This window comes from Hemitrygon akajei, chromosome 8, assembly GCF_048418815.1.
Source record: "Hemitrygon akajei chromosome 8, sHemAka1.3, whole genome shotgun sequence".
Taxonomy (NCBI): domain Eukaryota; kingdom Metazoa; phylum Chordata; class Chondrichthyes; order Myliobatiformes; family Dasyatidae; genus Hemitrygon; species Hemitrygon akajei.
This window is the reverse complement of record NC_133131.1, coordinates 118,738,103-118,758,467: the sequence shown is the minus strand read 5'-3', so window position 1 is coordinate 118,758,467 and position 20,365 is coordinate 118,738,103. Positions and strand designations below refer to the sequence as shown.

Below are 20,365 nucleotides of genomic sequence, written 5' to 3'. Positions count from 1 at the left end.
ATTGATACTCTCTTTTGGGAGGTCCAACGATCTGTTCAACACGACTGATAAATTTATGCCCCCGGATGCAGTTCCCCTTGAATTCTAGGCTTGAAGATATGGGACATTTCAAAGAAACTTGGTACATAAACAGACTCCAGGTAGCAAGGACCTTTCAAATGGAACTGATGTGACACACGTAATAATAAACTATAAGGTTACCACTGATATTCTCAAGTACCTGGCAAAGACCGTGGAAAATCAACCTAGGATGTCGAGAACTACAGAGCTTATTGATTACTGTAGAATGCTCATACTCGTAGTGGAAGTCTTTTTGATCTATCCACTTCAAAAACTATCTCAAACAGGCATTTCCAATATATAGTACAACCGCAAATCATATCCAAATACTTTTTCTATGGATCTTTTTTTTAAATTTGAATGCAGGTATTGCTATATAGCCAAAAAGCACCACCCTTTGTTAATATTAAAATTCATTGTCCAATCTCACATAGCATAATTTGTCATTACTGGTTCAGATTTACGTGAAGGTAATGAATCTCTTTTCAGTTATTATTTGTCTAGGGGATTTTTATTTATTTATTTATATGGTAAAGCATTGAAACAACATCCTGGAAAAAAAGTGTAGCTACAATTTCTAATGATGCTGAATTCTTAAAGCCTCCTTTTTGGGGAGATCTTTAGCAGGATTTTTTTCCATTGAATAATGGCAGTTCCGTGCCTTTAGACATAAAGAAAGAGCCCTAAAGGAACAAAGTACATCTGCCCTCTTGCTCATACTTGAATTGTGACCAACTAATAGAAAATATTCTCAAATAATAACACTTACTTCATTTCAAAGTCCCCTTTGTAAATGTGAATTCCAAAAATAATGTCTTAATTCAAATCCTTTCAGAATCTAACATATATTGTGCTTTATTTCAAAGGGAGTACCTGTGCATTTAAGTTCTTCCAGGCATAAGCTAAACCATCAACTCTCTCAGCATTTCCATCTTGAAAAAGTAGTTCATGCTTATTTAGGAGGGCATACATTTCTTCAATAGGTTCAATGGTCATGTCAATCTTTATCTCAGCATCTCTGATTTCTTTTAGTGCTGCCATGGCTCCACGCACATCATCCAAATCATTAATTGGTCGGTTCAGTCGTTTGCTAAGATTTTCAATGAAAGAGAAAATCTCATCCATTTCTGTTGCAGTTTTTCTGTTCAAGGCTGTGCCAAAGGCTCTCTTCCACATGCGACATTCCTGTATTAAAGCCAGCTTCAACTGCTGTGTGTCAAATTGAACTGAGCCCACTTCATAACAAGAAGGCAACTCATCAATCTGGCTCTCCAATCTCTATGTAAAGCAGAGATTGCAAGGGTTATTTTCTTTTAGTTATAAACTGCATATTTGCATTCAATGCACAATAATGATAATCAGTTTTATACATACAGCGTAATTTGTGATTTGCTCATTGAACTCAGCAAAGATTGGATTTGAATCCATAAATTCCTTCACTTTTTCAACTGGATCCTAAATAAATAGAAATTTCATAGTCATTTTAAAGTGTTTAGTTATTGATTCCACATAAGGCTAGTGATAGCGTAATAAATTCCTTGGGTCTATAAATCATCACATGTATTCTTATGAGATCTACAACACAATGATGGATGAGGTGAAACTACCAGTATAATCAGGATAAATCTTGCATATTACACTGGCTTGGCGCTATCACAAAATATTCAACTAATTCCAACTTTTGAACCTGACATTTCTCACAGTGTCAGCAATTTTCACTAATTATGATTGCTCTGGCTTTTATGTATATTACTGCTAATATTTCCTGTCAGCAAATCTGAGAGTTTTATTCAAGTACATTAATCACATAGGTTTGGTCAGCCGCTCACATTTGTTTCATTTAATATGCTCTGGCACAGGATTACATGCAGAGACCAACTTGATACGTTGCACTGGTTTAGGCCAGTGTACGCACTGCTTCTCAGTTAACTTCACGGAGCTGAAACTCTGTGAGGAACTAAGCCACGTATTGGTTAACACAATCTTAAGAATTATTATTTGAGTAGTGAAATCATTTAAATTTGTCTTTAAAGTGTTGAAGTTTTAGACTTTAACCTTACATAAATTTTAATAGATTTTAATGGCATCTTGATATTTTGAATGTGTTTGAGATATTTGGAATTTGTGACAGCCTAGCTGGGGAACATGGTTTAGCTGGATTTCAAAGATTTTTTTCGTAGAGAAGCCTTGTTCTGCAGCACGGCCATCTGACTCCACCTCTGCCATTGCTATTTTCACAAAGTTGCCAGGTGACCTTATTAATTCCATTGTGCCATGGAAAGCCGTTTGCCACTGAAGGGTGGGAAGCAGCATCACTTAATCCTGAGCTTTATTCAGATCTCATTTTCTGGGCTGCTCGCTTCAAATTGCAGGCCATACATTTCATTACGCATTTACAAAAAAATAAGAAGTAATATTCAAGATGAAGTAGAAAATGGGAATAGAAGGGACTGCAGATTCTGGAATCTAGAACAAGACACAGAAAGCTGGAGGAACTAGCAGCTCAGGCTGCATCCATGGAGGGATCTTGACAGTCAACGTTTCAAGTCAAGATCTTTCATTTGGGCAGAAAGATAGTCAGAACAAATCCAATATTTAAAAAAAAAGTGAATAGAAAGGGAAGGTACAAGAGCTGGCAGGTGAAAGGTGGATCCAGGTGAGGAGGGGGGTGACAGGAAGATGGGGGATGGGAGAGTGGCAATAGTGCCAGGAGGTAGAAGTGTGTGGATGGTGGGCAGATGGAGGGGAAAGAAACAAAATATTGGGACCTGGTGTGAATGTTGGAAGAAATGCATAGATTCAGAGGAGAGAGAAAAGAGGAAGAGGGTAGGAAAATTCAATGTTTCTGTTATCAAGTAATAGACTACATAGGTAGTATATGTGATATTATTCCTCTATTTGCACTTAGCCTCACCCTGGAATAAAATACAAATTTGTTACCATTTCTCTGTTCATTCTGGACATTTTCTCCGTAAGTATGATACAGAAGGGTTTATTATGTAACCATGCTCAGCAACCGATTCTAACCAACTAGAAAAATGCAAATTTACCCTACAAAGGACCTCAGCCAACAGACGAACTACCATTGATCATGATGTAACCAATTTAAAGAGAAAAATGAAAATCAATGAAATGTCAACTTCAATATATATACTAATGAACTCCATGTTCACTGGGGTATGATAAAGACCAAATCTGGTTCACTGACAGTTGATCCTATAGTCAACAAATGTTGGAACATCATAAACTAAAAATTGATCTTGTCATATCTCTGATACAGGAGGAACAACCTGTCAGATCTATTGACTGAGGCAAAGCTGTTTTTTCAATTTACTTTTCAGCTAATGAAGAAGTCAGAAATACACTGGTACTCCATTTTGAGCTCTCCACAAAGCATCATCCATTACAGTACACTTGTTCGTGGACAGCAGCTGGCAGATGCCATATTGTAAAAAGGGTAAAAAGGCTGGAAGGGATGGGATCCAAGTTCCATACAAGGTTGTGTGCAAGATTGGAAGTGACCTCCCCAAAATGCATGGCATTTTAATTCACCTTTTCAACGGGTCTTCAACTCCAACTTATCTATTGAACTGTTCTTTTGTGCCTCTAGACAAGAATTTGTGTCGAACTTCACTTTCTGGGAGCTGGCACTTGAGGTAAGAGCACATCTTGCTTGTGGTCAAATGGACCAAGGTTAACTGAGTCGCACAATTACAACATAAAGTTATTACATTATCCAATTCCTTCTACTAAATGTTTGCATTCTTTTGGCTTTTCAGGTCATGATTAAGTGTTTAAGCATGTATTGTCATTTTTTTCTTCTTAGCCTGTGTATTCAAAAAAAATTTAACCTGCTTCCAAATTCTGTTTCTTCTCATAGAATATGAGACCTCAAAGCAATTGAAAGTTTAAATAGCAATTGCTGTAGTATCAAATTTATCTTTCAGAAATCTATATCTCATTAATTCATGCAAATACACACAAATAAATATAAAAGAGATATAAACTCACTTGATTCCACAAGTGGGAGAAAGGAGAGAAGGTGTCAAGAATTTTTGCTGCATCGCTCTTTAAATTGGAAATAACGGAACTAAGTTGGATCACAACCTTAGTGACATCCTTGTGTTCACTAATCTGTTTATCAAGAGATTTGAGCACCACCGGTTTACCAAGCATACTGTCATCACCCAGTTCTCGAGCAGCATTCTGTTCAATCTAACACCATGCAAAAATAAAAGTTACATGTCTGAAACTAAATTAAAATGCAAAATAGATAAATGTATCATAAACAGGCAGTGAATGATGCCTGAACAATAAAGACAATGAATACCTGCTGTTGTTTCAAATGCAGATGGGCAAAGGACCAAAGAGGAATCTCCTTAGACATGGAAATAATTATGTTCACTGCTCTGTTAAGGATGGACTGCAAAATAAAATTATAAATTGATAATAGTCTGTCAATTGGAATTTATTACAAGAGGATACATGAGGGATGAATTTTAATTTGATATTTGCATTAGTCTGTGAAAAAAAGCTATAGTATACATAATTTAATAAGATATAAGCATGTTTCCAGCCTTGCTCATAGAAAAATACATTTTGATGATGTATTTTATTTAAACGAACAGTAAATGTGAAAAAGACATATAAACCTCTCAAAGTTACTTATGTCCATAATAGTACTAGAACATTGACATTGCACAATTATAATGCAAACCTGACTAATCTCAATCTCCTGCACATGGTCCGTGTCCCTCTATTCCTTGTTTGTTCATGTGTCTGTCTAAATGCCTCTTAAGCATTATGATATTTGCTACTGCCATAAGACCATAAGACAAAGTAACAGAATTAGTCTGCTCTGCCATTCAATCACGACTGGTTTATTATCCTTCTCAAAGCCATTCTCCTGCCTTCTCCCGTAATATTTAATACACTTACTAATCAAGTAGCAACCTCTGCTTTAAATATACCAAATGACTTGGCCCCCACAGCTGTTTGTTGTAATGAATTCCACAGATTTATCACCCACTGGCTAAAGATTTTCCTCCTCATCTCTGTTCTAAAGGGGCATCCTTCTATTCTGAGACTGTACCCTCTGGTTCAAGACTATTTCACTCCTGACAACATCCTCTCCATGTCTAATCTATCCAGATGTTTCAATATTTGGTAGATTTCAATGAGATCCTCGTTCATTCTTCTGAACTCCAGTGAGTACTGGCCCAGAGCCATCCTCAAACATAAACCCTTTCATTCTCAGAAATCTCCTTTGGATCCTCACCAATACCAATGCATCCTTCTTTAAATACTGAGCCCAACACTGCTCTCAATACTCCAAATGTGGTCTGATAAACACCTTATAAAGACTCAGCATAGCATCTTTGCTCTTATATTCTAGTCCTTTCAAAATGAATGCTAATATTGCATTCTTTTCATTACTACCCACTTAACCTGCAAGTTAACCTATATGGAATCCAGCACTCAGATTCCCAAGTCATTTGCACCTTCATTTTCTGAATTTCTTCCCTATTTAGAAAATAGTTTAGAACTTTATTCCTTCTATCAAAGTGCACAACCATACACCAACTATCTTTGTATCATCTGCAAACTTGGCCACAAAGCCATCAATTCCATTATCCAGATCATTAACATATGGGCTCCACAGTATGATGCTGTTACAGCTCGGGGCATTGGAGTTCAGTGTTCAATTCTGGCACTGGCTGTAAGGAGTTCATATGTTCTCCACATGACCGCGTGGTTTCCTTCTAGGTGCACCAGTTTCCCCTACAGCTCTGGTTAATAGGTTAACTGGTCACTGTAAATTGTCCTGTGATTATGCTACTGTTAAACAGGTGGATTGCTGGCCAGCACAGCTCATTGGGTCGGTAGGTTTAGTCTGTGCTATATCGCCAAGTTAATAAATAAACATGTACCACTCGACAATACCACCAGACATCAGCAGCAATCATAAAAGGCTTCCTTCATTCTCACTCTTTGCTTCCTGCTAGTCAGCCAATCATCTATCCATGCTCATAACTTTCCTGCAATACCATGAGCTCCAGCCTTGTTTAGCAACCTCATCTGTGGCACCTTGTCAAAGACCTTTTGAAAATTCAAGTAATCACCATCCACTGGAACCCCTTTGTATTTCCCGCCTATCTGTCTGTCACAACAGATATGTCAGGCAAGATTTTCCCTTAAGGAAACCATGCTGACTTTGGCCTATTTAAAGTGCCTCCATGTACCCCAAAAGCCCAGTGATAACAATGAAATCTAACCTTTTTTCAAACACTTAAGTCATGCTAACTAACCTATAATTTCCCATATTTTGCCTTCCTCCCTTCTTAAAGAGTGGAGTGACATTTTCAGTTTTCCAGTTCTCCTGAACCATATTGGAATCTAATGATTCTTGAAAGATCACTACTAATGCTTTCACAGTCTCTTCAGTTACCTCTTTCAGAACTCTGTCATGTAGCCAACCTGGCCCAAGTGACTTATTTACCTTCAGACCTTTCAGCTTCCCAAGCACCTTCTTCTTATTAATAGTGACTACACCCTCTGCTGTCCCCTGACTCTCCCAAATTCCTGGCATATTGTAGGTGTCTTCCATAGTGAAGACTGATGTGTAATAGTTACTCAGTTCACCCACCATTTCTCTGTTCCCCATTACTACCCCTTCAGCATCATTTTCCAGCAGTTTAATGTCCACAATTGCCTCTCTTTTACTTTTTTTACTGGTATATATCTGAAAAATTTTGGTATCTTTTTTTATATTATTGATTAGCTTGCCTTGATTTTTCAGGTAAAGCTAAAGCTTTATTTGTCACATGTACATCGAAAATTCATGACATGCAGTGAAATGCATCATTGTGTCAATGACTGACACAGTCGGAAAATGTGCTGGGGCAGCCTGTAAGTGTCACTATGCTTCTGGTGCCATTATAGTATGCTCCATCATGGGTACCCGCCTCCATAGTATTCATGGAGTGGTGCCTCAGAAGGTGGCCTCCATTATTAAGGACTCCCATCACCCAGGACACGGCCTCTTCTCATTGTTACCATCAGGAGCTACAAGGCCAGAGGGCAAACACTCAGGAACAGCTTCTCCCCTCTGCCATCCAATTCCTGAATGGACATTGAGCCCATGAAAACTACCTCACTTTTTTTTATTATGACTGTTTTTGGACTACTATTTTTAATTTAACTATTTAATATACATACATATACTTACTGTAATTCATTTATTTTTTTTCTCTATATATGATCATGTATTGCTGCTGCTAAGTTAACAAATTCCATGACATAGGCCAGTGATATTAAACCTGATTCTAATGCTCATTACTGATCCATATGTCTTTGGAATGTGGGTGGAAACTAGGAGCACCCAGAAGAAACTCAGATGGTCACAGGGAGAACATACTGCACATTCTCCTTTCTGACAGTGGCATGAATTGAACGCTGATCACTGGCACTGTATAATGTTACACTAACCACTACGCTGCTATGCCGCCCAGCTACCGTGCATTCAGTTGGTTTTTAAAAGCTTCCTAATTCCATAACTTCCCATTAAGTTCTGCTACATTGTGTGCCCACTCTCCATGTAAAAAACTACCCTCTCAAATCTTTTTTAATTTTCTTCTTCCATTCACTTTAAATATACGTATGCTCTCTAGTATTTGACATTTACTCACTGGGAAAACGACTCTGACTATCTACTTAATGGGACCACCGCTTTTTGCATTGTTTGTCAATGATTTGGATAATGGAACTGATGGCTTTCTGACAAAGATTGCGGATGATACGAAGATAGGTGGAGGGGTAGGTAGTGCTGAGGAAGCAATGTGATTGCAGCAGGGCTTAGACAAATTGGAAGAATGGGCAAGAAAGTGGCAGATGGAATACAGTGTTGGAAAATGTATGATAATGCATTTTGGTAAAAGGGACAATAGTGCAGGTTGTTATCTAAATGGGGAGAAGATTCAAACATCAGAGGTGCAGAGGAACTCAGGAGTCCTTGTGCAAGACTCCCAGAAGGTTAATTTACAGGTTGAGTCTGTAGTAAAGAAGACAAATGCAATGTTGGCATTTATTTCAAGGGGAATAGAATATAAAAGCAAGGAGATAATGCTGAGCCTTTATAAGACACTTGTCAGGTTGCACTTAGAGTATTGTCAACAGTTTTGGGCCCCATATCTCAGAAAGGATGTGTTGTCGTTGGAGAGAGTACAAAGGAGGTTCACAGGATGAGTCCAGGAATGAGGGGGTTAACATATGAGGAGTGTTTGGCAGCTTTGTGCCTGTACTCACCGTAATTTAGAAGAATGAGGGGGGGATCACATTGCAACCTACCGAATGTTGAAAGGACTAGATAAGGTAGAAGTAGAGAGGATGTTTCCTGTGGTGGGGGTGTCCATAATTAGAGGGCACTGCTTCAAAACTGAGGGATGATCCTTTAGAACAAAGGTAAGAAGGAATTTTTTTTTTAGACAGAGAGCAGTAAATCTGTGGAATGCCCTGCCACAGATTATGATGGAGGCCAAGTCAATTCAAGGCAGAAGTTGATCGTTTCTTGATTGGTCAGGGCATCAAAGGATATGGCGAGAAGGTAGGTGTACAGAGTGGAGTTGGATTCGAGATTAGCCATGGTGTAATGGCAGAGCAGATTCAATGGGCTGAATGACCTATTTCTGCTCCTATATCTTATGTTCTTATCTATACATCTCGTAGTTTGCTATTGTTCTATCAAATCACCCCACAGCCTCTAATGCTCCAGGGAAAACAATCCACATTGTTTCTACTTCTCCTTATAGCTAAAACTGCACTTTATAATCCATGCAACATACTGGTGAACATCTTCAGCACCCTCTCCAAAGCTTTTCCATCCTTCCTGTGACCAGAACTGCATATAGATCTCTGGTTACCAGAGCAGGTCAAAGGCTAGGAATCCTGCAGCATGTAACTCATCTCCTGACTCATCAAATCCTGTCCACCAACTACAAAGCTCAGGTCAGGCATGTAGTGGAATAATTGGCACTCGCCTGGATGAGTGCAGCTCCATCAACACTCAAGAAGCTTCCACAAGCATCCAATCCTTCCACCATCGATGAACAGTTGCAGCAGTGTGTACTATCTACAGGATGCACTGCAACAACACACCAAAGTTCCTAAGGCGGTACCTTCCAGACCCACAACCACTACCATCTAGAAGGACGAGAACAGCAGATACCTGGGAACACCACCACTTGTAAATCCCCCTCAAAGTCACTCACCATCCTGACTTGGAAACATATCACTGTTCCTTCACTGTCGCTGGGTCAAAATCATAGAATTCCCTCCCTAACAGCACTGTGGGTGTATCTACACCTCAGGGACTGCAGTGGTTCAAGAAGGCAGCTCATAACCACCTTCTCAAGGGCAACTAGGGATGAGCAATAAATGCTGGCTTAGCTGGTGATGCCCTCATCCCAAAAAAAATTCCAAAGGTGGTCTACCTAGACTTTTATATAGATACAACACAACCTCCAAATGTTTACAGTCAGTGCCACAACCAATGAAGACAAATTTGCAATACACCTCTTTACCACCCTATCCCACTGGTGTTGCCACTTTCAGGGAGCTATGGCTGTTGATTGCAAGATCCCTCTATACTGCAGTGTTCTAGATAAATAGGAACAAAGAATATATTTTAAAAAACATCGATAGGTCCATTGGTCCTTATCCCTGGTCAAGTGTTTATTAAAATCATTCAGCAGAGCCTCATCAAAACTGTTCCAATTTTATATTTTTCATGGGCCTTAAAGTGACTCAAAAGGGAAATAAAAAGCAATTGCACTAGTTCGCATTTAATTTGGCTTAATATACATTAAGCTGAAAATGACTGTTAAACGATCTGTTAATGAATATCTATCAGTTAACAGTATTTTCATTTTTAACATGAATAGTCTTGTTCCAAGGGAAAAAAGGATCAGCCATGATTGAATGGCAGAGCAGACTCGATGGCTAATTCGGCTCCTATGTCTTATGGTCTTATAATGATGGGCAGATGTGATTGGTTTATAAAATGGTCAATAGATTGTTGGATCCATGGCATCAAATGAAATACGATCCTAACTAGTTATAGCAATTTCTGTTCTACTATAACAACCACCGTGGAAGTTATTGACTGAAGCTTGACTACAGGCCATGCCCATCACCCCTTATACACTTGTGTGCAGACATGTGTGGACTCCTGTGGGAGTGCTCTGGAATTATTCCAAGGTTTTGAAGTTGAAGAAATGGTGAGTGACAATCACAGGTAACACATGATCCCCAAGTTCAGGTACAGTAGGCAGCTAATACCTTCTACAATCTGACATAGTGCTCTGATCCTCCTGAGACACTGCTTTTCAGATATATCTAATTTGTTTATCCTCTCTGTCTGTAGCCCTGTGTATCATGTAGTGCCTCTTGCAAGCTGCATCAGCCCAATGTACTCATAGTCTTTGAGAACAATCCTGCTGATATTGCTGAGGCACAAATTAATACTGAATATGTTGTTTTTTTTCCCCCAGTCATAAAAATGGCTGCAAATAAGGCTGATGTGGCTGTAGACAATTGTAACTTGAACTTCACAATAGTCACATTCAGAATTTAGTAACTGAACTGCATAGGTCATTCCGATGTTTATTAATGTACCTCTATTTTTTTAAAAGACGAAGCACTATTTACATGGAGAAAGTAATTTTAAATTACTCAAGAAAGCTGCAGTGAAGTCTCTATTCCTGGACTAGCCTACCTCTTCAGTCCAATTCAATGTTATCAAACCATCAATGAAACTTGATAAATTACAGGAAAATTGAATTATTCATTTTGAACAACAGTTAATGTTATTCACCATAAGCAATATTGAAATTGACAGCCCTCCTCTCCTAAGGTCATTTCATCAAGGTAACCTGATTCACTCAAATTAAATACAGAGATCAGCTCATTATTTCACCATCATCTAAACATGTTGGATCCCACCCCTTCCGAAAATAAACATGCACAAAAGTTAATTATGTCCTTTCTTTTCAACGTATTATTTTCATGAGTAAAATTATAATAATTTATTCATATTATTGAATCCCAAGATGTATTATTGACAACAGCTTTATACATGTAAATATGTAAAGGTATTTTTGTATTTTTCTGGATCTGGAATGCTGTTTCTACTTTTGACAGTGCATATAAATAAAAGAAAGATAGAGAACTGCCAGCTGCTTATGTATCAGCTGATTTAAATGTAATTAATATTATACCAAGCTTATGTCAAAAAAGTAAGCTTAATTAAATTTTACAAATATAAAGTGATGTTGTAATATTTATATTATTACAAAGTAATATATTAGTAACTTAGCATTTTACTACCTGAATATCCTCCAAGCTTGGTCGCATGACTACACATGGAATTGCCAGTAAAATCTTCGATTTGAAGAATGGAGCTTTTGGTGTCTCAACAGCAGCATTAGGAAATGGTTTTGTTGCATCATATTTAGAACTGCTGACATGTAAATGACGTTTGAGAGAATCCAATGATAACCTGGTACCTACAGACATATTTACAAAATATCATATTACAGATCAAGAGATTAAGAATTACATAGAAGTTGATGTTTCCACAGTGTACTTTAGGATTGCATTAGGAACAAAGAAAAATTACACTACCAGAAGAATCAGCCTAATATCATTTTCCTGCAGGTGCTACCTCACAAACTGTTGCACCATGTTTATGAAACTGATCATGTTAATTTCATATTTTTGCTTCAATAAGGCTCAAGTACTTGGTTGGTTTTAGTTATATCAACTGGCCATATGAAACTAGAGCAAACATACAAATTTCAACATCCAAAATTTATGGCTTCCTTTATGTCCATGGAACTGAAATTTGGAAGCAACATTCAAAAAGCATATGTTATGATATCAAGTATTTTGTGCACAAAATTAGTTGGGTGAAAATTCTAAATTTTGCACAAAAATATTAAATCTTATGTGTTTTATATTGTCAGGTTTGTTCTTATTCTGTTTGCTATAAGCGTAATGGAAAATCTATAGGTGCTCTGAAGCTCTGGGAGGAACTGCTAAATGAGGGTATATGTTTAAAATCAGAGGCAAGAGATTTTAAAAGAACATCAGGGCAGCTTCTTCACACAAAGGGTGGTGTGTATTTCAAATGAGCTGCTAGAAACAGTGTTGAGGTGGGTACATTAGCAACTTTTTAAACCCATCCAGGTGATTAGATAGATAGGAGAGGTTTAGACCACCATGCACCAAATGGTAGTAGATGGGACTAGATCCCTGAGCAACACAATAGCCATGGACCAGTTGAGCCAAAGGCCACGCTTATGACTCTATGACTGTCCTTCCTACCATCCCACCATGCCCATGTCAACTTTCCTTGATTGTTATTTATTTTGTGTTGGAGTCTTTCCCAACCTAGAAAATTTCATTGTTTCTGTGTGCCCACTTACCTACAAATTGCTCTGATCAATATGTCTTCTGTGTCTGAACTTGTGTGACGAAAGACAACACCCCATTTATGCAAATAAGCTATATATTATTGGTCAATCAGATGTCTTATACCATAAGACATAGGAGTAGAATTAGGCCATTTGGCCCATCAAGTCTGCTCCACCATTCAATCATGGCTGATCTTTTTTTTGTCCTCCTCAGCCTATTCCCTGGCCTTCGCCCCGTAACCTTTGATGCCGTGTCCAATTAAGAAACTATCAAGTCTGCTTAAATATACCCAACAACCTGGCCTCCACAGCTGCCTGTGGTAATAAATTCCACAAATTCACCACATTTGTGAACAGCTGCCTGTGGTAATAAATTCACCACAAATTCCACAAATTCTGGCTAAAGAAATTTTTCTGCCTCTCTGTTTTAAATGGACGCCCCTCTGTCCTGTGGCTGTGCCTTCTCATCCTAGGTTCCCCCACTATGGGAAACATCCTTTCCACATCTACTCTGTCTAAGCCCTTCAACATTCGAAAGATTTCAATGAGATTCCCCCTCATCCTTCTAAATTCCAGCGAGTACAAGACCCAGAGCTATCAACTGTTCCTCGAATGATAACCCTTTCATTCCTGAAATCATCCCTGTGAACCTCCTCTGAACGCTCAGCACACCTTTTCTTAGATGAGGATCCAGAACTATTCACAATACTCAAGATGAGGCCTCAGCAGTGCTTTATAAAGCCTCAGCATCACATCACTTCATCTATAGCATTTGTTTGCCAATGACGTAATAGTTTTACCATTATCTCATTAGGGCTGCAAAACAAATACAATGGTAAAAAAGCTGACAACAGCATTGCAAAACCAATTTTAAATTATTTTTCATGCCGCAAATTCAAACTTACATTTCACCAAGGCATCGATATTCTTTTGCCAAAGATGTCCCATTAGGTTATAGAAGCAGCAGGGCAGGCATTCCTGACAACGAGTTTTTTGCTTTGCATCGGGATGCAAACATGCATAGGTATCCTGTACACAAGCCAAATTGTCATTGCAGCAAGGAAACGGAATAAATCAAGATCCTTCCTTTCAACTTAGTAAGTTTAATTATCTTCGAAATGTAATGATGAATGCATTCCAGATTAACAATCAGCATAAAATATTCACTGCTTAATTCTCACTAAATTGACTTGAATCTACCAAAACTGTTCTATATAAAAGTAACCAACATAAGAGTATTCATTTTTTCAGTGCAATAGAAAAGTAAAATTAAGATTCTTATCTAAGTATGATGTTCAGAGTTTACAGCTCCAAAATATTATGATTTGAAGAATAATGCATACTTAGAACATAAAATAATAATAGCAGTGCTGGAATAATTCAATGGTAATTACCTCAAGATTGACTTGTTCTGTTGGCTTTAGTTTTTGTTTCAATGAGTCCATTAACTGATACATTGAATGTTCTACCTGCTGGCTTTGTCTACATGGAGAAAATCAAACAAATAAGAAATCCCGCATTTCCATTCTATGTTCTTCTCAAAAAGGCAGTAGGTTATTTTAAAGTTAACTCAACCATTTCAAGTTTTGTGGACAAAAGGTTAATAAACTTAGATTTGGATAAATAATTACCATTGTCATGTGTAAATCACAAAATTGGATCATATTAGAGATCAGTAGACATATTCTCTTCAGAGCACAGTTCATATTAGTGATCCTAATGACATAATCATTCCTGTAATGCTGTTTCTGCCTCTATTGTTCATTGCACTATTGTTGAACAGTCACAGTACAATTAAGTGCTCGTCATACAATTTAGTGGTGCTTAAAAGTATTTAATGGGGCATTCTGCTAAAACTAAGAGACTTGATTGTTTAGCTTCAGAACTGATTGCAGACTGCTCAGATATCTTCCAACATTAACAGCAAGACAAGTCCACACTAGACCGGATAATTTTGAAAATGCCGGTTTCGCGTAAAAGTGTAAGGCATCCACACCAAGCGTTTTTGAAAATACCTCCGTCCACATTAAAACGGGTATTTCGGCGAATCTCCTCCTACTGGGCATGCACAGGACACATCTACAGAAAACAAGCGACATGTTTGGTGTTGAATCTCGCTGTGAAAGTGTGCAGTTTTGCAGTTACAGACGAGAAAAACTTAAAAGGAAATTGCCAAACGATGAACAGCTGTTGGCTCTCATGCAAGAGGAATTAAAACTAAGAAAAAAACAAATATTGGAGCGTATGGAGGCAACCAACAGGGAGTTCATGGATAGTATGACCCGGCTGACGGTGAACATTGAAAAACTGACTAACTCTGTTGCATTAATAAAGCACCTTGTTAAATGTATAAAACATGTCTGCATCAGTGTTATCTTGTATTTCCATACAATGTTACATTAGGCTGTTACACATCTATTGTCAAAGAAGTACTGTACTTGCAAAGATAGGTAGAAACATAGAAACATAGAAAATAGGTGCAGGAGTAGGCCATTTGGCCCTTTGAGCCTGCACCGCCATTCAGTATGATCATGGCTGATGATCCAACTCAGAACCCTGTACCTGCCTTCTCTCCATACTCCCTGATCCCTTTAGCCACAAGGGCCATATCTAACTCCTTCTTAAATATAGCCAATGAACCGGCCTCAACTGTTTCCTGTGGCAGAGAATTCCACAGATTCACCACTCTCTGTGTAAAGAAGTTTCTCCTCATCTCAGTCCTAAAAGGCTTCCCCTTCCCCTTCCAAAGTAAACCACCTTCATACAAGCAAGGACAGAAAACAGGAAAAAGTGAGTATACTTATTTATTCAGTAAGTTATGGGTCAAAGTATTTGGTGAGTACATTTTTAACTCTTCTGGCTTCAATTTCATTGCCATCTGATCTGAAATTGTTAGGCTGTTATGGGGGTTGCGTTCAAGAAAACAATGAAATTCCATGCTGCCGCCAGCATCTCTTCCAGCACGTCTTGACAGCGTTTTTAGAAATCTCCGGTTACCCCATCCATACTACTCTACACAATCGGCATTTTCAAATTTAAACACTCTGAAGGGCATTTTAGAAAAGTTCAGTTTTCGAGGGAGGAAAATGCCGTTTCAGTGTAGATGGAGGGTCCAAACGAAGAGAAAAAGCTTTGGTTACGGATTTATCCAGTCTAGTATGGACATAGCCTAAGTCCATTTTCCAGCCTTTCACTGCTAAGATATTCATTTTTTCACTGGGTCAGAAGTGATACAGCTGGCAACATTCCATTGCTGAAGGCAACATTGTCGTCATGGCTGGCTATGCAGAGTAAGTCAATGATCTCAGCCCTGGGTCCAAGGACATACTCATCCCATGTTCTTCAAACGTTGATCCTGACTGATAAATAACATGCTTGCTAGCTCAGATTTTCCCAGGTTGATTTTACAGAAATGCTGCAAGAAGATTTTAAAAAACTGGTAGAGGGTTAAGAGGGTCGATGTGGAAATATTTCATTCTCACCCGGGGATTTACAAAAATCTGGAAATCACTGCTTAAGTAGATGTTAAAGCAAAAATATTATCAAACATATTTAAATGTATATTTGATATGCATCGTGCTGGAAGATAAAGTTAGCCTGGATGGTTATTTTCACCTGGCACAAATATGCTTCCATCTATGTCATAAATTTTTCTTTTGATTCTAGGATCTTCAGACCTCTTCTTTCCTGGGCCAGTCTCTCTAAGATGTCAAGATAATCTTGGCCTGAAAAATCCTTATTTAGAGGGATTGACTGGATAGGGTGTGTTTGTTTTCCTTTAAGTGGTGGAGGCTGAAGGGGGCCCAAAGAGAGATATGAAAGGCACAGATAGGGTAGATTGAAAGATATTTTCCCCTATCATATGTATCTAAAACTATAAGTTATTGGCTTAGGGTAAGGAATAATATGTCAGAGTGTATCGGGGAAAGAATTATTTCACTTACAGGGTGGTTGGAATTGGAACATTTTGTGATCGTAGTGGAGGCAGGTACTCTCATGACGTATCTCACAAAGAGAATCTTTTCTTACTGACTGCCTAATCATGATTACCAATACAAGGTAGGCCTTTCCATATTACAACCATTAACAGCAATATTTTTATCAATGATCAACCTATTACATATCCCCCACTGTCACTGATCATAATCTACTTCTACATTGTTTGAAACAGTGAGTGTTCTCACAGCTGATGAAGTCACATCCTATGGTGGTCTAAGCAGTTCATCTGATCATTACGTAAAACCTGCCTCCTCACCATGCATCTCACTAATGCGGATTTTGTCCCTTTCAGTAAACCTGCGCCTTTCCCTGCCAGTTCATTGCCTTCTGTGGTAGCATAGTGTTTGTTGCTGGTATCTAAATGGGAAGAGTACTTATAAATGATGATAGCTATCTTAGATCCTTGAGCAAGAAATCATCTGGTACTTATTTCAAATTAGCACCTCTAAGAACAGGGCAGGTCTTGTTTTGGTGTACATTTGTGGGTGCAACCTTAATACAATCTCTAATAAGTTTTTTTGCTGTGCTTTTTATATTTTGGAAGAATGTGCTGGTTTTGAGCACAACGGTTGAACCATCTAGCCCACATTCCTTGCAAAGGAGGATGGATTGCAAATTATCTTGCAACTCTAGGCATTGTTTAACAGAACCACGTAGTTTAAATAAAACAAAAAGGTAATTACAGATTAATTTTCTGTTGGTATTGAATGGATAATGCTGGGTAAGTGATATAACTTTGTCCTGAACAGGATTTGTAAAGGAAAATTTACATTTGCCGCAATTTCTGATAAACCTTCTTTCATATAGAAAGTTTATCATGCCTATACCAGGTCTTCAAAGAAGCTAGCTGATAAATTCTGCCATTTTCATCTTTACCCAAAATCTTGTTATCCTCTGCCAAAACCACCAACCTGCCAGCTGCCTCCACCATCCACTGGTTTTATTAGTACCAAAAGTTACTACTGTGTTTGCCTTTACTAACCACCAGCCTGACAGCTCAAAGTAGAAAACATTTACTTTGTTTTTATTGTTGGAAAAATGTATGGAATTCAAAGAGTTATGCTCACACAGCTCTTCACCGTGGCAGCAGCCCATGTTATTAAATAAGCTACCAGCTCTTATCTGAGCTTAACAATTTAAGCAATAGCAATGGAGATTTGCATGAGTGAATTGCTAAAGGTAGACTGAGCCTTAATTACTTCCTAAAACCCTCTCTCCGCCTTAAGGTTATTTTTATGTTTGCATTATTATTTCCTCAGATAATTATCAAATGTTTTGAAGCTACTAATATTTCAGTCATTCCCATTGGCAGATGGTTCAAGGAAGGGGACACAGGATACAATATAAAAAGAAGGTTTTTAAACAAAAGAAACCTTTTGTTTTACTCGGAGACTGGTTACAGTCTGGAGTTCACTGCCTCTAGAGATGGTAGAAAAACTGTTTACTGTTGCCTATAAAAGGTAATCAACAAGGTACTTTCGAGAATGAATTGCAGGGGTAAGGCCGGGAAGAATGGACAGAATTGCTATATAAGGAAGTGAAATTGTCTCAATAAGCAATTTCAATCCTATCTCTTTGCCAAAATGCCTGTATGATTCTGTATATTATTGTAAAATTCTATGCTTTCTAACACAATAAGAATATTATTTTCTATATCTGGTAGATATTACTGTAATCAGTACTAAGTTTCATCTTCCAGGCAGTTTTCTAAAGGGAAGCCTCAGACCAAATATTACAAACTGACTGTGAAATCCGGGATATAATTCAGAAACCTACCTCTGCCAGAAAAAGTGGGATCTCCCAATGGCCATTCATTTCAATTCTACTTCCCATTCCCATTCTCATTCTGACATGACAGTCCATGGCCTCCTCTTCTACACTGATGAGGCCACACTCAGGATGGAGCAGCAAAACTTTATATTCTTTCTGGGGTAGGCTCCAACCTGATGGCATGAACACTGATTTTTCGAACTTCCGGTAATGTCCCCTCCCACCTCCCTTTCACCACTCCCACTTCCCTCTCTCATCTTATTTCCTTACCTGCCCATCACTTCCCTCTGGTGCTCCTCCCCTTTCCCTTTTTTCCATGGCTTTCTGTTATCTCCTATCAGATTCCCTCTTCTCCAGCCCTTTATCTCTTTCACCAATCAACTTCCCAGTTCTTTACTTCAGCCCTTGCCTTCTCCCAGATTCATCTATCACCTACTGTCTTGTATTTCTTCCTCCCCTGCCCCCAATTTTTTACTCTGACTTCTGATCTTTTTTCTCCAGTCCTGATGAAGGGTTTCAGCCCAACAAGTTGACTGTTTACTCTTTTCCATAGATGCTGCCTGGCCTGCTGAGTTCTTCCAGTATTGTGTGTGTGTGTTGCTTTGGTATAATTCAGAATTTGGTTATTAACTATTTAACGTTTGATTTTGTAAATCTCATTAAAACACATGGTGGAAATTAAAATAATGTTTAGAAATGCAAACATTATGCATTTCTTTCCAAAATTCATTTATATATTACATTTGAGTTTAACTTAATTTTATCTTAATGAAAACATACATAGATAAGGTTTGTCCAGCTGAGGCAACAATATTTTCAGTCATCTCTAGAAAAGCAGGGACTTCTACTAAATCATCTTCAGGAAGGTCGACCAGGGCAGTAAGAGACATTTCATACAGAACCCTCTCAATCCTGCACTCCAACATGTCAGATACTTGTTTCACCACCTTCCTCAGCTCCGTCAGTGGAAGGTACACATTATATACAACTAAAAGTGAAAAGAGAATGTGTTAGGCAACTTAATAAAACATTACACATTATGTTTTATAACAAAACTTACAACTATATAATCTACAATGTCTGTTCCCCGTACCGATATTTTTTAGCTTGAAATAGGAAATATTTCAGTGTTCTAAAATCATCTTATTTTTATGCAGACTTGCTGCTAATTAAAACTCTCACTGAGTGTCTGGACAAGAAAGTCATGCAGCTATAAGTGTCATAAAATCAAGGGGTGGGAGGTACCCAGTAGGAAATATTTCATCATAGAACACATCACAGCATCTGTATGTTAGGCATAAAATCCTGCTGTAAGATCCCAGCTGCTTTCCATAAAAACTCTCTGAACATCTTAACCAAACCCCTTTCATCATAACAATACAATTAATTTCAACTCAGTTGGACTCCTAAGTGGTTTTTATACTGGTGAAAACTCTCATACATTTTTCAATGTTTAAGGAGGTCCAAGACAACATAGTTAGTCCAGGGATGAGAGCTTCATCCACTTGGCTAACAAACGGCTTCATCAGTGGTTGAATAGTAGATGGGATGCTGTTCACCACATTTTGATAGTTACGTAAAAGCTCTTGAATGCTGTAAATAAGCAAAAAAAAATATTACATATAAACCACATTAAAAGAATGAAGAATAACAGTAAACGGCAATGTAATTTTTCACCAGTTTTAGTAAATTCCCATTATAATTTCATAGAATGGCTGGAAACTGTAGACATGTTTTATTTTATCTTATCGAAGTAATTCTCCAGCAATCTGATGTAAGATTGAAACAAAATTTATCTCCATTTTTTTTCTTTCAATGCACGTCGAGATTTGTGTATTTCTCCTTCTGGTCCAATGGCACCCAATGCACATTTCGACAACACTCTGGCAGCACTTTAATTTTGTATTCAAGGACTGCATACTGTGCAGAACAGCCACAATGAAGCAGACCTACAATGGAAAGCTGAAGTCTACATTGCCATGTTAAAAGCCACCATATTTACCCAGTGTGTTGCCATGGAACAAGTAGCTTGCAGATAGATCATCAAAGTATTTTTATGTTCATGA

General features: G+C 38.1%; 1 protein-coding gene across 1 annotated transcript in view; it reads right to left on the bottom strand.

The window, feature by feature from the left end:
• The window catches only part of dnah5l (dynein, axonemal, heavy chain 5 like), a gene marked incomplete at its 5' end in the record, with an annotated part of 260,289 nt that overhangs the window by 190,922 nt on the left and 49,002 nt on the right, over positions 1-20,365 (bottom strand). The window contains 9 exons of the mRNA XM_073055303.1: positions 934-1,338; positions 1,435-1,515; positions 4,072-4,275; positions 4,391-4,483; positions 11,443-11,621; positions 13,436-13,559; positions 13,925-14,012; positions 19,080-19,287; positions 19,741-19,892. Of these exons, the coding sequence (XP_072911404.1) occupies positions 934-1,338; positions 1,435-1,515; positions 4,072-4,275; positions 4,391-4,483; positions 11,443-11,621; positions 13,436-13,559; positions 13,925-14,012; positions 19,080-19,287; positions 19,741-19,892 (1,534 nt within the window). The remainder of the gene's footprint in view (positions 1-933; positions 1,339-1,434; positions 1,516-4,071; positions 4,276-4,390; positions 4,484-11,442; positions 11,622-13,435; positions 13,560-13,924; positions 14,013-19,079; positions 19,288-19,740; positions 19,893-20,365) is intronic.